This window comes from Theobroma cacao, chromosome 4, assembly GCF_000208745.1.
Source record: "Theobroma cacao cultivar B97-61/B2 chromosome 4, Criollo_cocoa_genome_V2, whole genome shotgun sequence".
Lineage (NCBI taxonomy): Eukaryota > Viridiplantae > Streptophyta > Magnoliopsida > Malvales > Malvaceae > Theobroma > Theobroma cacao.
In genome coordinates this window covers 21,777,018-21,797,464 of record NC_030853.1, presented here as the reverse complement: position 1 = coordinate 21,797,464, position 20,447 = coordinate 21,777,018, and the positions used below count along the sequence as shown (strand labels likewise).

Genomic DNA, 20,447 nt, shown 5'->3' with positions numbered 1-20,447 from the left:
TATTTTATGAGGCTTAAAAATGATGATTACTTGGTGGTACTTTATTCTTTGAGTTCAATCTTACAGGCCATTCGTCTGAAGTATCTACATCCAGATATTGAACTTCAAAATTATGCTTTGAACGTTATGGACATGCTTCGTATGGATATGTCTGTTGATGCCCATGCACTGGTATGTAGTTGAGAAAATTGCATCCAATAAACTTTTATATTATTTTTAGTGATTAGATGGGAATATGATATGCTTTGACTCTGAGATAACTCATTCTCTTATTTCTAGATTCTTTTATAGAGTGATAGATTGGAACAGAAAGAAAAAATGAGAGAATAAGGAAATTTGAAATGATATGCTTTGGCTAATCCTATGTTTTACCTTTCTTGTACACCTGATGTATTCTTATCTGTCTTGCTGTCTGATATTCTCTCAGTTCCTAATTCGTATTATGTTGAAGTACATAAAATAGAATTAACTCATGCTTGTCTTATAGGGGTCAATTTGAGGGAAGATTTAAGCATGGTAAAGTAACCATCGCAAACTTTTTTCATATTTCAGATCCAATGTTTGAAAATTTTTTATTTTCTTTGGAAGGCAAAAAAAAAACAAAAGTTTGTCCCAAATTTTGTTTCATTATATTTTGGGGATAGGTTCTGGCAGACAATGCTGATAATCTGTGTAATATCGGATTTAAGCTTTTGGTAAATTTGAGAAATGTCTTAGTGAGTCCTTTTTCTTTGGACAATCAATGCTTAGTGTTTTATTTTGTAGGAATGATTTTATAAAAGTTTGAAGCATTGCTAATTTGACTTGTATTAAGGTGCTCTTTTATAAACTGAAAAATTAAGTACTGAATTTGTGTTGTTTGTTATGTTGTGGAAAATTAAGTGCTGAATATAAATATATTGTTTGATAATTATAAATGCTGAATTCTGAAAATTATTCATTTTAATTTTTGCCCTTATTTTCATTACATTTTATATTATCACAAATAAAATAAAATTGTTAATAATATATTTTGATTTGAATACAATTATTAAATATTGGAAAACATGCAACTATTAATAAAAAAATTCATAAATAAAAATATCACCAAAATAAAAAAAACATAAATGTCTAAAATTAAGATCCAAAGTTGATATAATTCAAGTATTTAAATTTACTGAATAAGTAGTTGATTTGCTATTTGCTCTCTAAAGTTAATCATAAAATCAGATCAACTTCTGCTGCTCGTTCATTATTAGTCTGAGGCATCCTCAAATTATCACCACCTTCATTATCAGCCTGCTCCAAGAGAGTATCAGTAATAGGTAATTTTCAGATGTAGTTATACATAGCTACACAAGCAGCCTGCTCCAAGAGAGTATCAGTAATAGGTAATTTTCAGATGTAGTTATACATAGCTACACAAGCAATAACAATGTTCCTTTGTACTAGAATTTAACATGGGTTCTGCATTTAATATTAGTGCTGACAAGTGACCACAGTTGTTTAAGTCTAAAACCATTTTACATTTAAAACTAAATAAAAGTGTGAGTGTGTGCTTGTGTGTATTCCTATGGCCATAAGGATATGAAATAGAAGTCCCAAGGGGATGTGTATCTATATATTATATATCTTTTGGGATATAAAAATAGTGACCTAATCATCTATCATCTTATAGAGAACAATATAAGCCTTTAATTGACAACTACTAGTTATTAAGGCCTAATAAGGCCTTGCACCAATAATTATGACAAAACAGGAGATATTAATTAATATCAATTATATCCAACAAAGACAAATGTTTGCAAATTTATGACGTTAAGAGGTCATCTTAGGTATGCTAGAATTTTATATTCATCAACCAGCACTAATGTGCTTTAAAACAGCAACTCAATTTTTATCAACACATGAATTTCATATTGCCATATGTTGGCTAACTACATAAACAACACTTTAAAAGTTCACTACCTTGTCATTACATAACTTAAATATCCTGACTACAATAAAGGGGCCTTGGCCCAACACATTAAGTACACAAATTACAGCTTTCTTTTCCAAACACAACTAGGCAGCGGAGTGACTCAAAGGGAAATTGCTAGGAGATGTCATTACCTATCCAACAAGGCTGATTGTCACTCACCAATGGAGCTCCCAATCGATCACTTCTCTGCACATCGATTAAATGGGGTGAGTCTTCCATAACTCAGTGAGCGGGCAAGGAAAGGAAACAAGCATAGAAGGCAGAATAATTTTCAAAACTGGAATATTGAGAGTTAAGGGTTATCTATAATATTAACAATATAAAGCCAATGCATACTGAAAAGAAAATAAATTTGTATTCAATCTTATGCATAGTATACCATCATTATGTTAACACACAGTCCATGCCCCCAAAATCATTTTATAGTGTAGGTGTTAAATTGAATGCAGTTTACAAAAATATAAAACTCAAAGTTAAAGGACATAGTATGCACTTAGCTAGTCATGTCCAGAATATAAATTTAGTCCCAACCATAGTTTTCATGATTTAAAACAATTAATCTCATGTCTCATAAATAAATCAGGGGTGTGTATATGTAATCATGCATAAATAGGGTACTTTACTTCTCGGATGAACACAACCGCAACTTGTGGGACTTCCCACCATTACAACAACACACCTGGGGCACCACCCCCCATCCATACTAACAATATATTAACACACACACACACACACACATGCGCGTGCACACATACACATACAGGGCACCACCCACATCGACCCCAATTATATGTCCGGGGCACCACCCACATCGACCCCATAATCAATGCATCCGAGGCACCACCCACATCGACTCCATAATCTATTGCATCCAGGGCACCACCTACTGTTAGCCATAAGGCTTCACGCCACACCAAAGTTCTCCAGAAGTTCATCCCTAAACACTACATTTTAATTAAAGAAACTCTCAATTTTTAAATCATAAATTCAAAGGATATAATAGGGCTTTCATCAAAACATGCTACCCTTAAATCCAATTGGCATAATGTTAATTCATCAACCTCAATAAGACTTGCCATAATTTGGCTGTATGCAACATCAACATTCCAAAACAGCATAATGCAAATTATAATGCTCAATAAGTTAAAAGTAGTATGCAACGGCATGGACTGACCACCAGTGCACAAAATTATGAACGATTACTTGGATAATTCCCAAACAGCCTATAATGGCTTTAATCTAAGGATCTTATTTCAACAGAATATGGAATCCATGTCTTAAGGGCTTATTTTCCCCTATTTTTCGAAAAGGTTGTATAAATTTTTATACATAGCTACATACATACATATATATACAGTTCATTTTTCAAATCACATTTAAAACAAGCACCCAGAAATTCATCTACTAGCTCATGCTTCCCAATATTACATCAATACAAATAGATTTCCGTAGCATAAGTATAAAGCCAATTGAACATAATTATATATATAAATATATATTAGGAATATAGGTTCAAAACAAGTACACCCACTCACTTGGTGGGAATTTATCAATTTTTCTTATTCTCTCTTTTTCACCAATTAATGCTTTTTTTAACTCAATTTGACTCTTTTAATTTTCAACACTTCCAGCAAGCCTTTAGGCTTTCAACCGAATCTCTTTGGGGAGTCAAGTACCTCCAATAAAACTTGTATTTCGAACTTTTATTTTATTTTTTTTTCCAATAGCTATTGCTTTTGCTTTATCAAGCCTTCTAGCAACAAATATTTCGAAATCATTTAATAATTTTAATACCATTCCACCATACTCGTTCCACTAGTAAGGAGATTCAAAGTTTAAGTCTTACATTTAACTCAACATTCTTACTTTTTTAACTTTTAAATCAATTTTTTAACAATTTTTCAAGAAGTCTCTCCAAGCAAGGGCTTTTCTTTACTGCATAAGATCAACATTGCCTCTTAGTCATTCCTTACTTAAACACATTTAGTAAACTCAAAGCCCTTACCTTCTTAGTGAATGTTATGGTTCCAAAATACTATGGTGGAGCTTAAGACTCCTCAAAGAAGCTTATGTCTACTTGGGTTTCAAAGGAACCCAACATGCAACAACTTCCTTCAACTTAAATAAATTGCTCAAAGATTTCTGCTTTCCTTTACTGGACTTTTATTCCCTTGATCTAACCTTTTACTGCATCGAGACATTTGGAAGCTTAAACTTTGAAATAGACTTCAAAAAGGGTTGAGTATGAGAGAAACACTAACTTACCTCCAATGGTAGAATTCTTAGTATTTTCCCTTTTTTCATCCAATTTCTTTCCTTTTTTCTTAAAGTCTCCAGCTTCAAAGGTGAAAATTTTGAAGGTTTGAAATCAGGAGAGCTAGGTGTTAGGAGATAGTATGGTTGCCTTGGTGTTACAAATGGGTTAATTGTCTAGGCTAGCATTTCATTAAAAATGTTTATCCTTTTTTTTTTTCATATTGGGTGGACTGCCCCAAGTATAATATCTACCTCCTTTTGTCTTTTGTAATTTTTTTTTTTTTACTCTGCAGATTACAAAGTATATCCATTGGCTTATATAAAATTCTCCTTATTTATACTTGATTTTCTTGGACAGATTGTATTTAAACATATATTGGTAAAAAATGGACGTGGCGGGTTGCATGCATATTTTTTGGCCATTGAAGATTTCTTATCCATTATCATATCCCTTGGGCATAATGCATTAAGCATGCATTGATCATGTAAGATGTCCAACTTGCATGTTATCTTTCTCCCCACATGGGCACACAGCCCTTGACCCCCACTTGCATGCACTTTATATTTAAATATTTCATTTCCTTTCTCTTTTATAATGGGTAAACCATCCATTGTTTTACTTTCTTTGTTCCTTTGCATGCATGGGGTGGGCTACCATGTGCTTGCTTTTACTTACTTTTTTTCTCTTATGCACATGCCAAGATTCTCTTTTGTTTTTTTGTGTGCATGTCAACTATTCCCCACTCATAATAAAATATATTTAAATTTTGAACAATGTGTTCAACACCAAAATCTCTTCAAAAATTCTTTACTCCTCTCCCCCACTTAGGTTAAACCTAGCACTATAATACTTTACCATCCTTGGAAAGCAAATTTTATGGCAGACGCCTTGAGCTGAAAATCCATGGGAAGTTTAGACATTACTCTAAAAAGGAGGTCTATAGTGCAAGGGTTACATGATCTTGGCAATATGGGAGTTAAATTTGAGATTAATGGAATAAATGCTTTTATAGCACATTTCAAAGTTTGACTAATGATAATGGACTGGATTCGAGATGCTTAAGGCAGAGATGAGTGTGTGATGAAGATTATGGGGAATATGGATGTAGTTCAAACTTTGGAGTTTGTTTTCGGTATTGATGGTTTGTGAAGATATGGATCTCAAGTTTATGTGCCGAATTTAGATGGATTGAGGGAAGAAATATTGGAAGAGGTACACGTAGCAACATATGCTATGCATCCAAGAGCCACCAAGATGTGTCACGACTTAAGATCCGTTTATTGGTAGCAAGGATTAAAGAAGGCTCTGGCAGAGTATGTTTCAAAGTGTTTGGTGTGTCAGCAAGTGAAGGCTAAACACCAGAGGCCTTCTTGGTTGTTGCAACCATTGCGGTACTCGATTGGAAGTGGGAACATGTGGCCATGGATTTTGTTACGAGATTGCCCTGAACTAGAGGTGGTTATGATGCTATTTGGGTGATCTTGGACAGGTTGAAAAGTCAGTGCACTTTCTTCTAGTCAACACAACAATTGGGGCAGCTCAATATGCACGGATTTGTACTAATGAAATTGTGAGGCTACATGGTATATTGGTGACCATAGTTTCTGATCAGGGAATGTAGTTTACTAGTCGATTTGGAAAAGGCTAAAAGAAGCTTTGGGTACCCAATTGGGACTTTAGCACAGCTTATCATCCACAAACGGATGGCCAGTTTGAGCATACAATCTGGATGCTAGAAGATATTTTAAGAGCGATTGTCTTGTACTTTTGAGTCTCTTGGGACTATTACTTGCCTTTGGTAGAATTTGCGTTTAATAATAGCTATCTAGCAAGTATTGAAATTGCATCGTTTGACGTGTTAAATGGGTGGAAGTGTAGATTGCCCATTGGATGGTAAGAAGTTGGAGAAAAAAAAATTGTTAGGGCTAGAAATGGTTCAAGAAGCTGTTGAATGAGTATGGATAATTCGAGAGCAGATGTTATCTTCTCAACGTAGATAGAAATCATACGCCGATGATCGAAGTAAGCCTTTGGAGTTTGCCGTAGGTGATTATGTATTCTTGAAGGTGTCGTCACTTAAGGGAATTAAAAGGTTTGGCAAGAAAAGGAAGTTAAGTTCGTGATATATCGGGCCGTTCGAGGTTCTTGAGCATGAAGGTGCAGTTGCATATAATTTGGCACTACCACTGAACCTTGCTGGAATTAATCTAGTGTTTCATGTATCCATGCTTAAGAGGTACGTTTGACACCCTTCGCATGTGATATAATATGACATGGTTCTGTTGGGAGATGGGTTGAAGTATGAGAAGCAGCTCGTGGCTGTTCTGGATAGGCAAGTTAAGAGGCTTTGCTCGAAGGACATTGCCTTGGTGAAGGTGTTATGACAAAGTCATTGCATTGAAGAGGTGATGTGGGAAGCTGAAGAAGAGATGCGAGCAAAATATCCAGATCTCTTTGAGAATAAATGTACACGTACTAGACTCTCTCCTCCTACATTATTTCAAGGATGAATTGGTTGTTAAGTGAGGGCGTTTGTAACATCCCACCAGTTGTGATGTTAGTCGAATTAGGACCTAAATTAGAATTCAAGGTGAATTGAGATCAAGAAGGTACGGGAAAGCATAAGGAAATGAAGAAGGAATGAAATTAAAATAATATTTTAATAATAAAAAAAATAAAATAATGGTGGTGGTTAAATAAATAATTAAATATATAAGGATGACTTTGTATGGTTAGGTTTAGCCTAAGTGGGGGAGAGTAGTCAAGAATTCTTCAAGAGATTGTGTACTAAGTGTTGGGCACATATTATTTAAAATTTAACTATATTTTATTATAAGTGGGGAATAGTTGGCATGATATGCACAAAAAAAGACGAGAATCTTGGCATGTGCAAGGGAGAAAATAAAGTAACATTAAGCATAAGGCAGTTTAACCCTTGCATGCAAATAAAGAGCAAAGGAAGCAAAACAATTGGTGATTTGTCCATTGTAAAAGATAAAGGAAATGGAATATGTAAATATAAAGTGCATGCAAGTCGGGGATAAGAATTCTCTGCCCATGTAGGGAGAAAGAACATGCAAGATGGAAATCTTGCATGGCTAATGCATTTTTAATGCATTTTGCCCAAAATGATATGATAATGGATAAGAAATCTTGAGTGGTTGGTAGACATGCATGCAACTTGTCACATGTAAATTTTTAACAGATGCATGCTCAAATACAATTTATCCAAGAAAATCAAGAATGGATAAAGAGAATTTTTGTATGAGCCAATGGATATACCTTGTAATCTGCCAAATAAGAAGAAAGGATTATAATAGATGAAAGTGGCAGATATTATATGTAGGGCAATCTGCCTAATATGAAGAAAAACAAACGAAAAAAAACAAGAGATAAACATTTGTAATGGGATGCTAGCTTAGGGCAATTTGCCTATTTGTAATAGCAAGAAGGTAGTCATACTATCTTCTAAACCCGATCTCTTCTGGTTTCAGGAGAGGGCCTTGGTTCGAGAGACTTGTTGAAGATTTGTTGGAGAATTGATTTAAAAATTATAAAGGTAAGAATGGTGAGTTAAATGTAGGATTTAAACTTTGGGTCTCTTTGTTGGTGGAATAAGTGTGGTGGAATTGTATTACAAGTATTAAATGTTTTTGAAATCTTTGTTGCTAGGAGGCTTGATAAAGCAAAGAAATAGGTGTTGGAAAAGGAAAATTAAAGGTTTGAAATACAAGTTTTATTGGAGGTTCTTGGCTCCCCAAAGTTAGGTGAGTTAAAAACAAAATGTGGCATGTAATTGTGATGTTGAAATTCTGGTTCAAAGCTAGTGTGAAATTTGAGTTGAAGTGTTAAAAATGTTGATATACAGATGCGGTTGAAAGCCTAAAGGTTTGTTAGAAGTGTTGAAAAAAAAAAGAGAGAAATTGAGTTAAAAAAAACATTAATTGGTGAAAAAGAGGAGTAAGAAGGTAGCCATACTATCTCCTAAACCCGAGTTCCTCTGGTTTAAAACCTTTAAAAATTTTCATCTTTGAAACTGGAGACTTGAATAAAGAAGGAAAGAAATTGAATGGAAAAAGGAAAAATACTAGCATCCTGCCATTGGAGAAGAAGGTTGGATCAAGGGGGTAAGAAGTCCAGTAGAGGGAGCAGAAAGCTTTGAGCAATTTATTTAAGTTGGAGGAAGCTGTTGCATGTTGGGCTCTTTTTTAAACACGAGTAGACATAGGCTTCTTTGAGGAGTCTTAAGCTCCACAATAGTATTTTGGAGTTGTGACATTTACCAAGAAGTAAAGAGAGACTCTTGGCTATAGGGACTTATTGAAGATTTGTTGGAGAATTTGTTTAAAAGTTAAAAAAGTAAGAATGGTGAGTTAAATGTAGGACTTAAGCTTTGAATCTCTTTGCTAGTGGAATGAGTATGGTGGAATGTTATTAAAATTATTAAATGTTTTGAAAATATTTATTGCTAGGAGGCTTGATAAAGCAAAAGAAGTAGCTACAGGAAAAGGAAAATTAAAGAACTGAAATACAAGTTTTATTGAAACTAGTTGGCTTTCCAAAGATGAGCAAGTTAGAAACAAAATGTGGCATGTAATTGTGATGTTGAAATTCTGGTTGAAAGCTAGTTTGAAATCTAAGTTGAAGTTTTAAGAATGTTGATATACATATTTGGTTGAAAGCCTAAAAGTTTGCTGAAAGTGTTGAAAATAAAAAAAGTCAAATTGAGTTAAAAGAAGTACTAATTGTCGATAAAGGGGAGTAAGAAAAATTGATAAATTCCCACCAACCAGGTGAGTGAGTGTACTGGTTTCGAACTTATATTCCTAATACAAATTTATATATATAATTATGTTCAATTGGCTGTCTACTTATGCTATAGAAATCTGTTTGTATTGATGTAATATTAGGAAGCATGAGTTGGTAGATGAATTTAAGTGTGCTTGTTTTTAAATGTGATTTGAAAAGTGAACTGTTTATATGTATGTATAAAATTATATACAGCTTTTTTAAAAAGCATAAGGAAACAAGCCCTTGAGACATGGATTTTAGATTCTATTGAAATAGGGTCCTTGGATTAGAGCCATTATAAGCTGTTTGAGAATTATCCAAGTAATCTTTCATGATTTCATGATTTCATGATTGGTGGTCAGTCCATGCTGTTGCATATTACTTTTAATTTATTAAGCAATATAATTTGCATTACATTGTTTTTGCATGTTGATATTACAAACTCATATGATGGGAATTTATCAATTTTTCTTACTCCTTTTTTTCACAATTTAGTGCTTCTTTTAACTCAATTTGACTCTTTTTATTTCCTACACTTCCAGCAAGCCTTTAGGCTTTCAATCGAATCTACTTTTGGGGAGCCAAGTACCTCCAATAAAACTTGTATTTCGGACCTTTAGTTTTCCTTTTTCTAGCTGCTATTTCTTTTGTTTTTTCAAGTGTCTTAGCAACAAATATTTCAAAAACATTTAATAATTTCAATTTCATTCCACTAGTAAGGAGATTCAAAGCTTAAGCCCTACATTTAACTTATTATTCTTAATTTATTAACTTTTAAATCAATTCTCCAACAAATCTTCAACAAGTCTTTTCAGCTGAGGGCCTTTCTTTATTGCATAAGATCAACATTGCCACTTATCTATTCTTTACTTAAACACATTCATTAAACTCAAAGTCGTTACCTTCTTGGTGAATGTCACAGCTCCAAATTACTATGGTGGAGCTTAAGACTCCTTAAAGAAGCTTATGTCTACTTGGGTTTAAAAGGAAACCAACATACAACAGCTTTCTCAAACTTAAATAAATTTCTTAATAGCATTAAGACAGATTTGAAAAGTTGTCCCTCCCCAACTACTTACTGGCTAAGTATTAATAGATTTGACTTATAAATTCAAGAAACCATCAATTGATTTCTAACCAAAATTTTCATTCATAAGGCTTATCTGTGCTTCAGGGCCCTAGATGACCAGTCTAATCACTGAACATGCTGGCAACTGGTGGGGATCCAGTTATTGGCTTGAATTTGTTCCATAAAGATAGAAATGAGATTTGCAATAAAAATCCTCCTTTTTGGATACAAGGCAGGAATGAGATTTGCATTTGGTCCATTCAGTGGCACTTATTAGGTAATGCTGTGCGAGAAAGTGTGGGAAAGTTGTGTATTGAAGAGAATAACATTCATTTGTCAGAAAAGTATAAGAACACTAATTTAGAGGGTTGATGTTGGCATCAATTTCTTTTCCCTTTTCAAACAGAAGGGTAGGATGGGTAACGGCACATTGTATCTGTATTATGCTTCCTTGGATTAACTTCACCTAATTACTATTCGGCAATTTAAAAGTAAAATCCCAGAGGCTACATCAATAAGATTAGCCCAACTGAAATATAAGTAGAAGAAATTCTCAAATAGAATAGCCATAAATCTGTGATTAATTTTTTTTCTAGATTCTCATACTTTCTTGCAATCCAAACATTATCCTCTAGAATTATATTATTGTGACAATCATCTTTGTAGACTATATATGAATAAAGGAAAACAAAGAAGAAACCAATGAGAAGCAAAGTCATAGAAATATAAGATCTTACTTGTGAGAATGCTGGACTAGGGTGCAATCAACTTGGAAAAGAGTTTGGGGTTTGAGAGAATCCCCTTACATTAAACAAAGAAGAGAATGAAGAAGCTTTGGAGAAAAACTTAATTATTTATAGCAGTAATATAGTCCAAAAAGAAAATTTAAGTGAAATTGACTGAGTGTGTTCTACGTCAAGTGATAAGAAGCTCTCTATGTACTAATTTCAACATTTTCTTATTAAAAGAACTCTATTAAGTAGAATTTAATATGGGTTATCAAATGCATTATCAAACAGAATTATGATGTGACATTGTGGTTTCCTTCGAAAGCTAATGAACTTTACCTGTTTCACTGAAGGCATGTGTTCTCTATATCCTTCGTGTTGGTGTAACTGATCAGATGACAGAACCTACTCAAAGGAGCTTTACAGTTTTTCTTGGAAAGCAGGTGTGCTACAAGTGTTTCATTTTCTGCCTTCAGTCTTTATGATTTTTTTTTTTAATGTTTCGCATCGCTGATTATGGTATCTGTTCCAAAGGTGATGTTTAAATTTTTTTTTTGGTGGTTTTGGGGGGGGGGGGGGGGGGGATGGTGTTGGAAATTTGCAGCTTCAATCTCCAGAGGCTAGCCCTTCCATGAAAATTGCTGCTCTACGTACACTATCATATACTTTGAAAACTTTAGGAGAGGTACATTGTTTATGCAAAATTTATCTTCTTTCCTCAATGCATTTTTTTTTATTAAATCTTGGGTGATGAGTTTTTTAATAGTTGATTTTCTAGTCCTCCTTTAGGATGAATTCTACAGATAGATCATGATGTGTGCATATATATTTTTTCAGAAGTTGTTAGTTGTACTCATTTTATGTTCTACATTGTACCACATGATTTGAATAACATAAAAATATTATAAAATAGTCATAAATTTGGAGTGTAATTGCATTTGATGCATTTGTAGCATCAGCATAGGTGCTAACTTGCTCTCATCATCAAGCTTTCTAAGCTTGATATGTATTTTGATTTTCAAGAAAGGTGAAAATTTTTGGAAAATGAAATTACTAGCATGGATAGAGATATGGATAGATTATTGGTATGAATTGTGGAGATACAAACACATAGTATAGAAAACTTCTTTTAACTTGTAATAAACTATGTGTCATCTTTGTTACATTGACTCAACCACTTTTAATTGAAGTACCTTGTGTTGCAACTACATGGCATTGCATACAGGTATGGAATTGTGTCACCTTCCCCACTAATGCTAGAGACACACATTGGTATTTGTTGTCAAAGCACCATCATAGGCAGAGTATGGTTCAATTAGAGAAATCTTGTGTTGCCTGAGGAATATTTGACAATCAGAGATGCTAATCAGGTAGGTAGGATGGGGTTAGGGATGGGTTATTTTGGTTTTCATCATTTTGGGCTTTAGTTATTTTAGGTTTCAGGTCGATGGAGATCAGGTTGCAGGCCAATTGGCTTGGTTTTTTGGGTTCTGATAAGCTTTTTCCATTTCTGCTTTTGAAGCAAATTGCATTCGAGTTCTGTTACGTTCAGATTTGGGCTGTTGGCTTCTTAAGTTGATTCCAGTTCGGATTTTTGGGCTGGTCATACTAGTTTAGTCCAGCCTTTACACTTCTTACCCAGCTAGTGGAACCAAACTGTTATTGTTGTTGTCAGCCTTAAGTTATTATTTGACCAAAAAAAAAAAAATCTAAAGTTATTATGTTTGTCTTGGTGGTGCAGTTTAGCTGCTTCATTCCCACATCCATGAACATTTATGTATTTTGCAGGTTTTGCCAATGTAGCTGAATGGAAATAGGTCATTGCTAAGTAGGTGATTATGACCCAAATCTTTTTCTTCCTAGCTTGAGAATATTGCGAATTGCGAATTGCTCTTAGCCTAGCTCTCTTGACTGAATCGTGGCTAGATCTAGCTACCTATTTAAATTTAACTCTAATCTTGGCAATACACTTTGGGAAGTGACGAACACATGATTTATTAGTTTTCTTGGGGTGCGTAGAAATGCCAATATGCCTAATTTGTTTGGCTTTTGTTTGTTAATTCATGACATAATAGGACTTAAGAAAATCTGACATTAGGGCTATTTGTATGTTTAATCATGTTAATGTTGTGAACTCAATTTTTCTTTATGTAGGTTCCACATGAATTCAAGGAAGTTTTGGATAACACAGTTGTTGCAGCAGTATCTCACTCTGCCCAGCTTGTAAGCTCTTAATTATGTATCTCTTACGTTTACAGAAGTTAAACATGTTTAGATGTATTCAGAGGTCTTATAAGTCATGAATATGTAGTTGGTTTTATTATTTTGTATATTATTGAAATTGTTAGAAAGAAGATCCCATTCATCTATGTTGAAATAAAATGGAAATAGACAAGCATACATCTCAAGAAGTGACTTTGATTTTGGCACGCTATTTATGGATGGGAAATTAAATTGTATTTTGTAAAATTTAGCATTAATGTTCTAACCTTCTGCTTGTTATTTTTACAATATCCTGTCTCTGCATAATATAATATTATTTGGATATTTATGGATAGGTACGTGTTGAGGCTGCTTTAACATTGCGTGCATTGGCTGAGGTTGATCCCACTTGTGTTGGTGGTTTGATATCTTATGGGGTGACCACACTGAATGCTTTAAGGGAAAGTGTTTCCTTTGAAAAGGTAATTTTAGTATTTTGGCATAAAAGCATCTATTTTTGGGCTGCATGCTAATGTTCATTTGTCGCTGTTATTCACTGAAATTCATTTTAAACCCATGGTTTTAAATATTTTATATAACCCCTTGTGGTTTATATTGCTAATCAAACATTTGTGTTTTGTTAAAATTTTACACAAGTTGACTAAATTGCCCTTCTTTTCATATTTAGAATTTTTTAATCTTAATTTAAGTAGAAAAAAGATCAAGGTCATTTGAAAATCAACCTGATTGTTTCACTAATATAACTACTTTTATACTTTTAGAGGTATATTAAGGTGAAAAAAAGTTAAATTTATGAATATATCTCATTTTAGTTGAAGGTCTAATGTTGTAGCCTCCTTGAGTAGCAGAGTCAATCATAATGAATTCAGTGTCACTTTTGAAACCAAATGCTGCAAATTGAGTTCTGCCTAAATGATGTAAAACAAGTAGGAGGAAGAGATCCCTCAACTAGCATATTTCCGTCCTCCATCACCTAATTATGAGGGATAAAGTTTAATTTTCCCCATTTATTACGTTTCCCATGTTCAGTCTAGGATCTCTCCTGATTTGCTTAATTATATGAAGGTCAGTAATTTTTTTTTTCTCTTGGTTTAATCAGTAATGCTGTATCAAATTATCCTAATTTCATAATTTTATTGATAAAGAATGTGAGCATTTTCTTCTGTGTTCTCCTTTGTGGTGTGTATACTAATTTCTGTAATGATCAGAAACACCCACTTACATTCACATCTGTGCACTCACACGTGCCAAGACACAATGTAGGCCTTGCATTAATTGATATTGAAAAATTTCACCTTAGAAGCTCTTGTTACTCCTCTCAAATGAAAGGTATTCCAAATATTTTGGTTAAGCCCTAGTAGTGAATCTCATTAGTCTGTGCTCAACTTACTATGCTGTAATTGCATTTAGCTGTAGGCATGTAAGAATTGTTTCGACATCAATAACCAGGGATCATGATTTGTAGTTAACTGTGATATACATATATTATAGCAAATTTCAAGTTTTATGTACTGGATGAAGAGAACTGTTAGGGTTTGATAGGTCAGGATAGCAGAACTTAAATCTCTGTCCATCATTATGACTGCAATGATCAATTGAGCATAGCCTGATACATATTGTTCTTCTTTTATAGATGGTCATTCTTATCTCATTGTTGTTTGCGATGTTTCTACATCCAAAATGATCATGGTATCAAGTAACCAAGTTTTGGAGATTCTGAAATTTTTCCTAAGTTTTTTCTAACCACTTGCATATAGAGGATGTAGATTTGTAACAAAACTCTCATATTTTATGCAGTGTAATGTGCCATGACTGTGGGATTTTGTTGATAAACATATGTTATCTCATCTGCTAAGTTCTAAGTTCAAACACAGACTATCCTCCTGTCAAATATCTCCATTTTGTAAACTAAATTGGTACCCATCAGGAGGGATCTACATCTGATGTGCCATGTATAACCAGGCATTTTCTAATGTTAAAATTCTTCAGATATCAGTTATGTTGGTGTCTGTTAGCTATGTGGTTCTCTTTTGGTTTTAGGTATCCTTGGCATTGATTAGGGTTCAATATCTGTGGTTCAAACTTGGTGATGATTGCAAATGAAAATAACAAAAAGCTGGAATTGAAATAATTTTGAATCCTTCTTTGTTTTTAAAAGCCTGACAGACATTGATTTCAACAAATGTCAAGGTTGCTGCATGTTGTTAGGACATGAATGAAACATCAGTTTACCATAGCATGATTCCATGCTAGCATGTTTTTCTGCTTCTATATGTTGTAGTATTTCTTTTAGTAATTATTTGCCATTGTTGTGCATAATGTCTGAAGGTTAGCAAATACCCTCAAATTTTGAGGTAAAAATTATCCCCACTTCTTGTCGATAATAAAGCTTTTACAGAGTTCAATTGTAAAAAAGAACTCTTAGCTGATTCCTAGCTTCATGTGTTCCATCTCTCTCATCTTCCTCTTTCTTCACTATCGTCCTCCTTTTCTATTTGTCTTTGCAGTCCCTTCTTTTTCTTTAATTAAGCAACAAGAGAAAACTCTTGCTGTAGGTGGTTTTACCTTATCCAAGTTGTAAGGCACCATCATGTTAGTGAGGGGAATGAAAAGATTTTCCTTATGCTTAAAACTTTTGGTTGATATAGAAATCTTGAAAAATACAAAATAAATGTGATAAATCACAAGATTGTCTGTTAGAAATATTATTTAGCTGAGTAATGAGTGAAAATTGATTATGGGAAACGAGAGCAGTATTTTTCTCTTTCCTCATAGCAAATTCTTGTAAGTTTTATTCTTAATGCCTTTACTTTTGATGATGGGGCATCTTATTATTATTTTTTTTTAAAAAGTGGAGTGATGCTATCCTCCAACCAAAGGTGGGGAAGTTACCAATTTTCTTCAAAATATTCTCTCTTTTCTTCTTCCATCTATTTCTGTTTCTCCATTTGCTCATTAGTGATTTATTTGTAATATAGTGTTATTGTCACCCATTTTATTTTTTTATTTTTTGTGTTTTTCACATATTGCAAGTTTTTTTTTTGATGATTTTAAAATGTATTTAATTAAGTATTTTAATCCATTGTGTCCAGGGAAGCAATTTGAAAGTTGAGCTTGATTCTTTGCATGGGCAAGCAACAGTTTTGGCTGCTTTAGTTTCCATTTCACCAAAATTACCTCTTGGTTATCCAGCTAGGTAATGTTCTTTTATGACAGTTTACTTTCTATGTTCTCCAAAATTCTAAAGTTGTGCTTCTTGAGACATTAGTCAAAAGTAATCTATTGACACTATATTTTTGGTTCCTACTCGATTGGGTAATTTAACTTGGAAGTATTTACATGATGTTGTCCTTAGATTGCCCAAGTCAGTTCTTGAAGTTTCAAGGAAAATGCTGACTGAATTTAGTAGAAATGCTGCTACTGCCATGGTGGAAGAAGAAGCTGGATGGTTACTCTTATCATCATTACTATCTGCTATGCCAAAGGAGGTATAGAGTTATTTCTTTACTGGGTCATTTTCGTTTCTTTCCTTTTTTTTCCTTGACAAGCATATGCTGGTCATTTTCTGTAATCAGTATTAGTATCTTATGACGCTATTTTTGATGCATGCAGGAGCTTGAGGATCAGGTCTTTGATATTCTTTCCTTGTGGGCTGACCTTTTCAGTGGAAACCCAGAAGATGTTATTAGACAAAGTGGAGATTTACAATCTAGGATTCGGTAAGCCGATGGATAAGTGTGTTATTCTGTTCTGGCTTATGTTATTTGCTATGATTAGTTGGGACTCTTATGCTTCTGCTGTCTGTCTTGGCTTTTATGTTGTATTACTCCCCATGGTTTTATCGAACCTAGATTTTACATGGTAGCTTGTCCGACTATCGTCAGACAAACTCAAATTATAGTACTTAAGATGTTTTTGTCGCAATATACTTCATTCCTTTCTTTGGCCTGGATAGATTTTATTTTATTTTTGACTTTGGCACATAGTCCTGGAGAAATATTTGATTTAATTTTTTCTTTCACATTTAAAATTTATTGATTTTCATAATAGTATGGATTATTTCTAATCTTCAAATGCCAAAGAAAAGTGAAAAATTAAAAGAAAAATAAAATCATAAGTTATAAATTTGAGGTCCACGAAGAATGCAGGTCATTATTTTGTGATGCATTGAAAGGAGACTAGGCATTAAATTGGGGTGAAACTATAAGCCATCCTGATTATTAACTATATCACAACAAGACTCCTCAAATAACATTATAAGCTTTGAATGTGAGCATAGACGTAGTGGTATATGGCTGCTTCCAGTTGGGATAGGGTTAAGTTAAATTTGCAGGTAAATCCTTACTTTTTCTTTTCCAGATTAATCTGACAAAGGAGTTAGTAGCTGGCTGTATGTGTCTAGAATTCGAAAAATATAAATTCTTCTTAAATTGAAGTATCGCAATATTAAGAATTTGATCTTGATACTCTTAGGTTTGGACACTTAGAAGTTGGCATTTTTGAAACCTTACCACCCCAAAAAGTAGCTCTTCCTAATACTCTCCTTTGATCTTCTGAGATTTTACTTCTTGTTTTGGTTTCATTTGCCCCCAATTTTTTTTTCTTCTTTTGGGGCCAGTGCTTGCTTTCAGGCTCGTCATTGGCAGCCTTTATGGGACGGATTGAATTGATCTTAAAAAAAAAGGAATAAGAGCTTGGTCCAACTTGGCATGGTGATGAAACTTTTTTGCTGTTCCATCACCTGTTATTTTGTCTAAGAATCTGAATGAAATTCATTCCATCTTGTCATTTATAACAAAATTCACTGATCTCTCTCTCTCATTCCTTTTTGTTTTCTTCTTCTTTTTTGAATGAAAAGTGTATTTTTTCAAATCATTCTTAAATTATAGATTATTTTCAAATTGAAAGGTATATTATTATGGTTTTTCTATTGATAGGTTGATGCATAATTGGTTATTATCTTTTTCTCCCTTTCCTTTTTTAGTGTGTGGTCTGCAGCAATTGATGCACTTACATCATTTGTACGATGCTTTGTTTCATCCAATTCGACAATTAGTGGGATTTTACTTCAACCAGTGATTCTATATCTCAATAGGTATGGCTTAATATGTTACTTTTTATCCAACAAATCCCTCATCCCCTCTTTTATACTATTCTAGCATAATGTATTATTATATTATAAATTGGAGTTCTATTGCACAACTGCACATACAGAATTTTTTAATATGCATTGCAAAGCAGGGCTTTGTCCTATATCTCTCTGTTGGCAGCCAAAGAACAACCAAATATTAAGCCTGCAATGGACGTATTCATTATCAGAACGCTAATGGCCTATCAGTCCCTTCCTGATCCTATGGCCTATAGGAGTGACCATTCTCGGATTATTCAACTATGCACAGTTCCCTATAGGTACTTACTTGTATCATATTACTTATTCCATATTTTCATTTTTCCTTTTTTGAAAATGATGAAGAGTCACATATTTTTTTCTCTTGAAAACATGAATGATTGATTTGGCTGTTTGCTTCTTCATGTTGTGCTATGACAAAGAAATGCTTCTGGATGTGAGGAAAGTTCATGCTTAAGGTTCCTGTTAGACAGAAGAGATGCATGGTTGGGCCCTTGGATTCCTGGCAGGTGTCTGACTTTCTTTTTGTGATAATTTTTCGTTTTCTTAAGTTTTGTTAGATATGGTAGTATTTGTTAATTAAGGTTCTTCACATCCTTTCATGTTTTAGCTAGCTTGACAACATTCAATTTTGCATCTATTTTTTATTTTTAGCCATTTTTTTGACTTAAATTCATTTCTTCAATCATAAAATTTAAGAGTTTTCCTTCTCGTTGGTTGTCTTTTCTCAGGGATTGGTTTGAAGATGAACTTCGTGCTTTTCAAGGTGGAAAAGATGGGCTCATGCCTTGTGTATGGGATAATGAAATTTCAAGTTTTCCTCAGGTAATTAGTTATTTTTTGTACCTCAGCTTTGGTAATGGGGGAGGGCTGAGTGAGAGCACTGAGATCATTTTGATAGGAGCATAGAAAGTATGCAATGTGTTCCTCTGTATCCTTTGCTTCCCTCTGCTACCATCTTCTGTTATCCATCATGGTAAAGATTCTTAGCTCATGTATCTAGTATGTTTAGCAAGCTTCAATGCCTACTGTTTGTCCCACCTTCTTGTGTGATACCTGATCTGTTACCTCTTCATGCTTCTTTTTGGACATCTTGTTATAACATCCACTGATACTCGCTGTATGGTTGGGAGTAAGTGAAGAACACCTGTTGCTTGAGTTTCAAAAGAATTTAGTAGCCCTTAAGAGTTTCTTTGCATTGGAAATATGCACTCTCTCAAAGCTCCCTTCCCTGATTTTTTTTTTCCATCTATGCAGCCATGAAAATTTCTCTCTCTTAATTCAGATGCAACCTGAGTGGCTATCTTTTCAAATATAACTTTTGAGTCATGCTTATATGCACACGATTTTGTGTTTTCAGACTAATCTTTTACTTTTCCTTTAATTCAGATGGCATATATTTTTTCTCCATCATCAATGATTTAGTACTTGCTAACACTTTTTGTTTTTTGTTTTTATTTAATTTTGGGTAGCCGGAGACTATAAATAAGATGTTGGTAAATCAAATGCTTCTGTGCTTTGGAATCATATTTGCTGCTCAGGTAAGATTATACTATGTTGTTTGGTGTTTAATTATCTTTGTTTCATTTAAAATTATACTATGTTGTTTGGTGTTTGGTTTTCTTTGTTTCACTTAAAACTCTGGTTCTCCAAATTATTTCAACATAAGCTGGATTGTCAAATGGCAGAATAGTGGTGGTATGCTGTCACTTCTTGGAATGATGGAGCAGTGTCTAAAAGCTGGGAAAAAGCAACCATGGCATGCTGCAAGTGTAACCAATATATGTGTGGGGTTACTTGCTGGGTTGAAGGTGCTTGCTATTCTTGTATATTATGTGTAGAAAAAACTTTGTGGGGATATAACCCTAGATATATTAACCTCAGGCTTTGCTCGCGTTACGTCCGCAATCATTAGAGTTAGAGATATTAAATTTGGCTCAAGCTATTTTTAAGGTACAAATCTCTTATCAGAAATATTGATTTTTATTGCATTATTGAGAATAAGTTCCATTTAGTTGTGCCTTGTTTTGATTTGATAGGGTATACTAATTGAGGGAGACATTTGTGCATCACAACGTAGGGCATCATCAGAGGGTCTTGGTCTTTTAGCTCGCCTTGGAAGTGATATCTTCACAGCCAGGATGGTCAGTTCCATATTGTGTTATTCATGCTGCATTTTGTTGTATTCTTTTGTTAAAAGTGGGCCTGTGAGATACTGAGAACAATGCATTTGAGTTTATTGACACCTAATGCTCACAGTTGCCAAAATTGTATGGCTGTTTGAATGGTTT

The 20,447-nt window shown here is 33.8% G+C and overlaps 1 protein-coding gene across 2 annotated transcripts in view; it reads left to right on the top strand.

Annotated features, from left to right (window-relative positions):
* Positions 1-20,447, top strand: part of LOC18602072 (HEAT repeat-containing protein 5B) — a 48,984-nt gene that overhangs the window by 6,377 nt on the left and 22,160 nt on the right. For both annotated transcript variants that reach the window (XM_018119534.1, XM_007033231.2), the window contains exons 8-23: positions 67-171; positions 11,159-11,248; positions 11,410-11,490; positions 12,960-13,028; positions 13,364-13,489; positions 16,121-16,224; positions 16,384-16,516; positions 16,641-16,747; positions 18,013-18,123; positions 18,270-18,437; positions 18,579-18,665; positions 18,888-18,981; positions 19,629-19,697; positions 19,845-19,967; positions 20,041-20,109; positions 20,196-20,300. In XM_018119534.1, the coding sequence (XP_017975023.1) occupies positions 67-171; positions 11,159-11,248; positions 11,410-11,490; positions 12,960-13,028; positions 13,364-13,489; positions 16,121-16,224; positions 16,384-16,516; positions 16,641-16,747; positions 18,013-18,123; positions 18,270-18,437; positions 18,579-18,665; positions 18,888-18,981; positions 19,629-19,697; positions 19,845-19,967; positions 20,041-20,109; positions 20,196-20,300 (1,641 nt within the window). The remainder of the gene's footprint in view (positions 1-66; positions 172-11,158; positions 11,249-11,409; positions 11,491-12,959; positions 13,029-13,363; positions 13,490-16,120; positions 16,225-16,383; positions 16,517-16,640; positions 16,748-18,012; positions 18,124-18,269; positions 18,438-18,578; positions 18,666-18,887; positions 18,982-19,628; positions 19,698-19,844; positions 19,968-20,040; positions 20,110-20,195; positions 20,301-20,447) is intronic.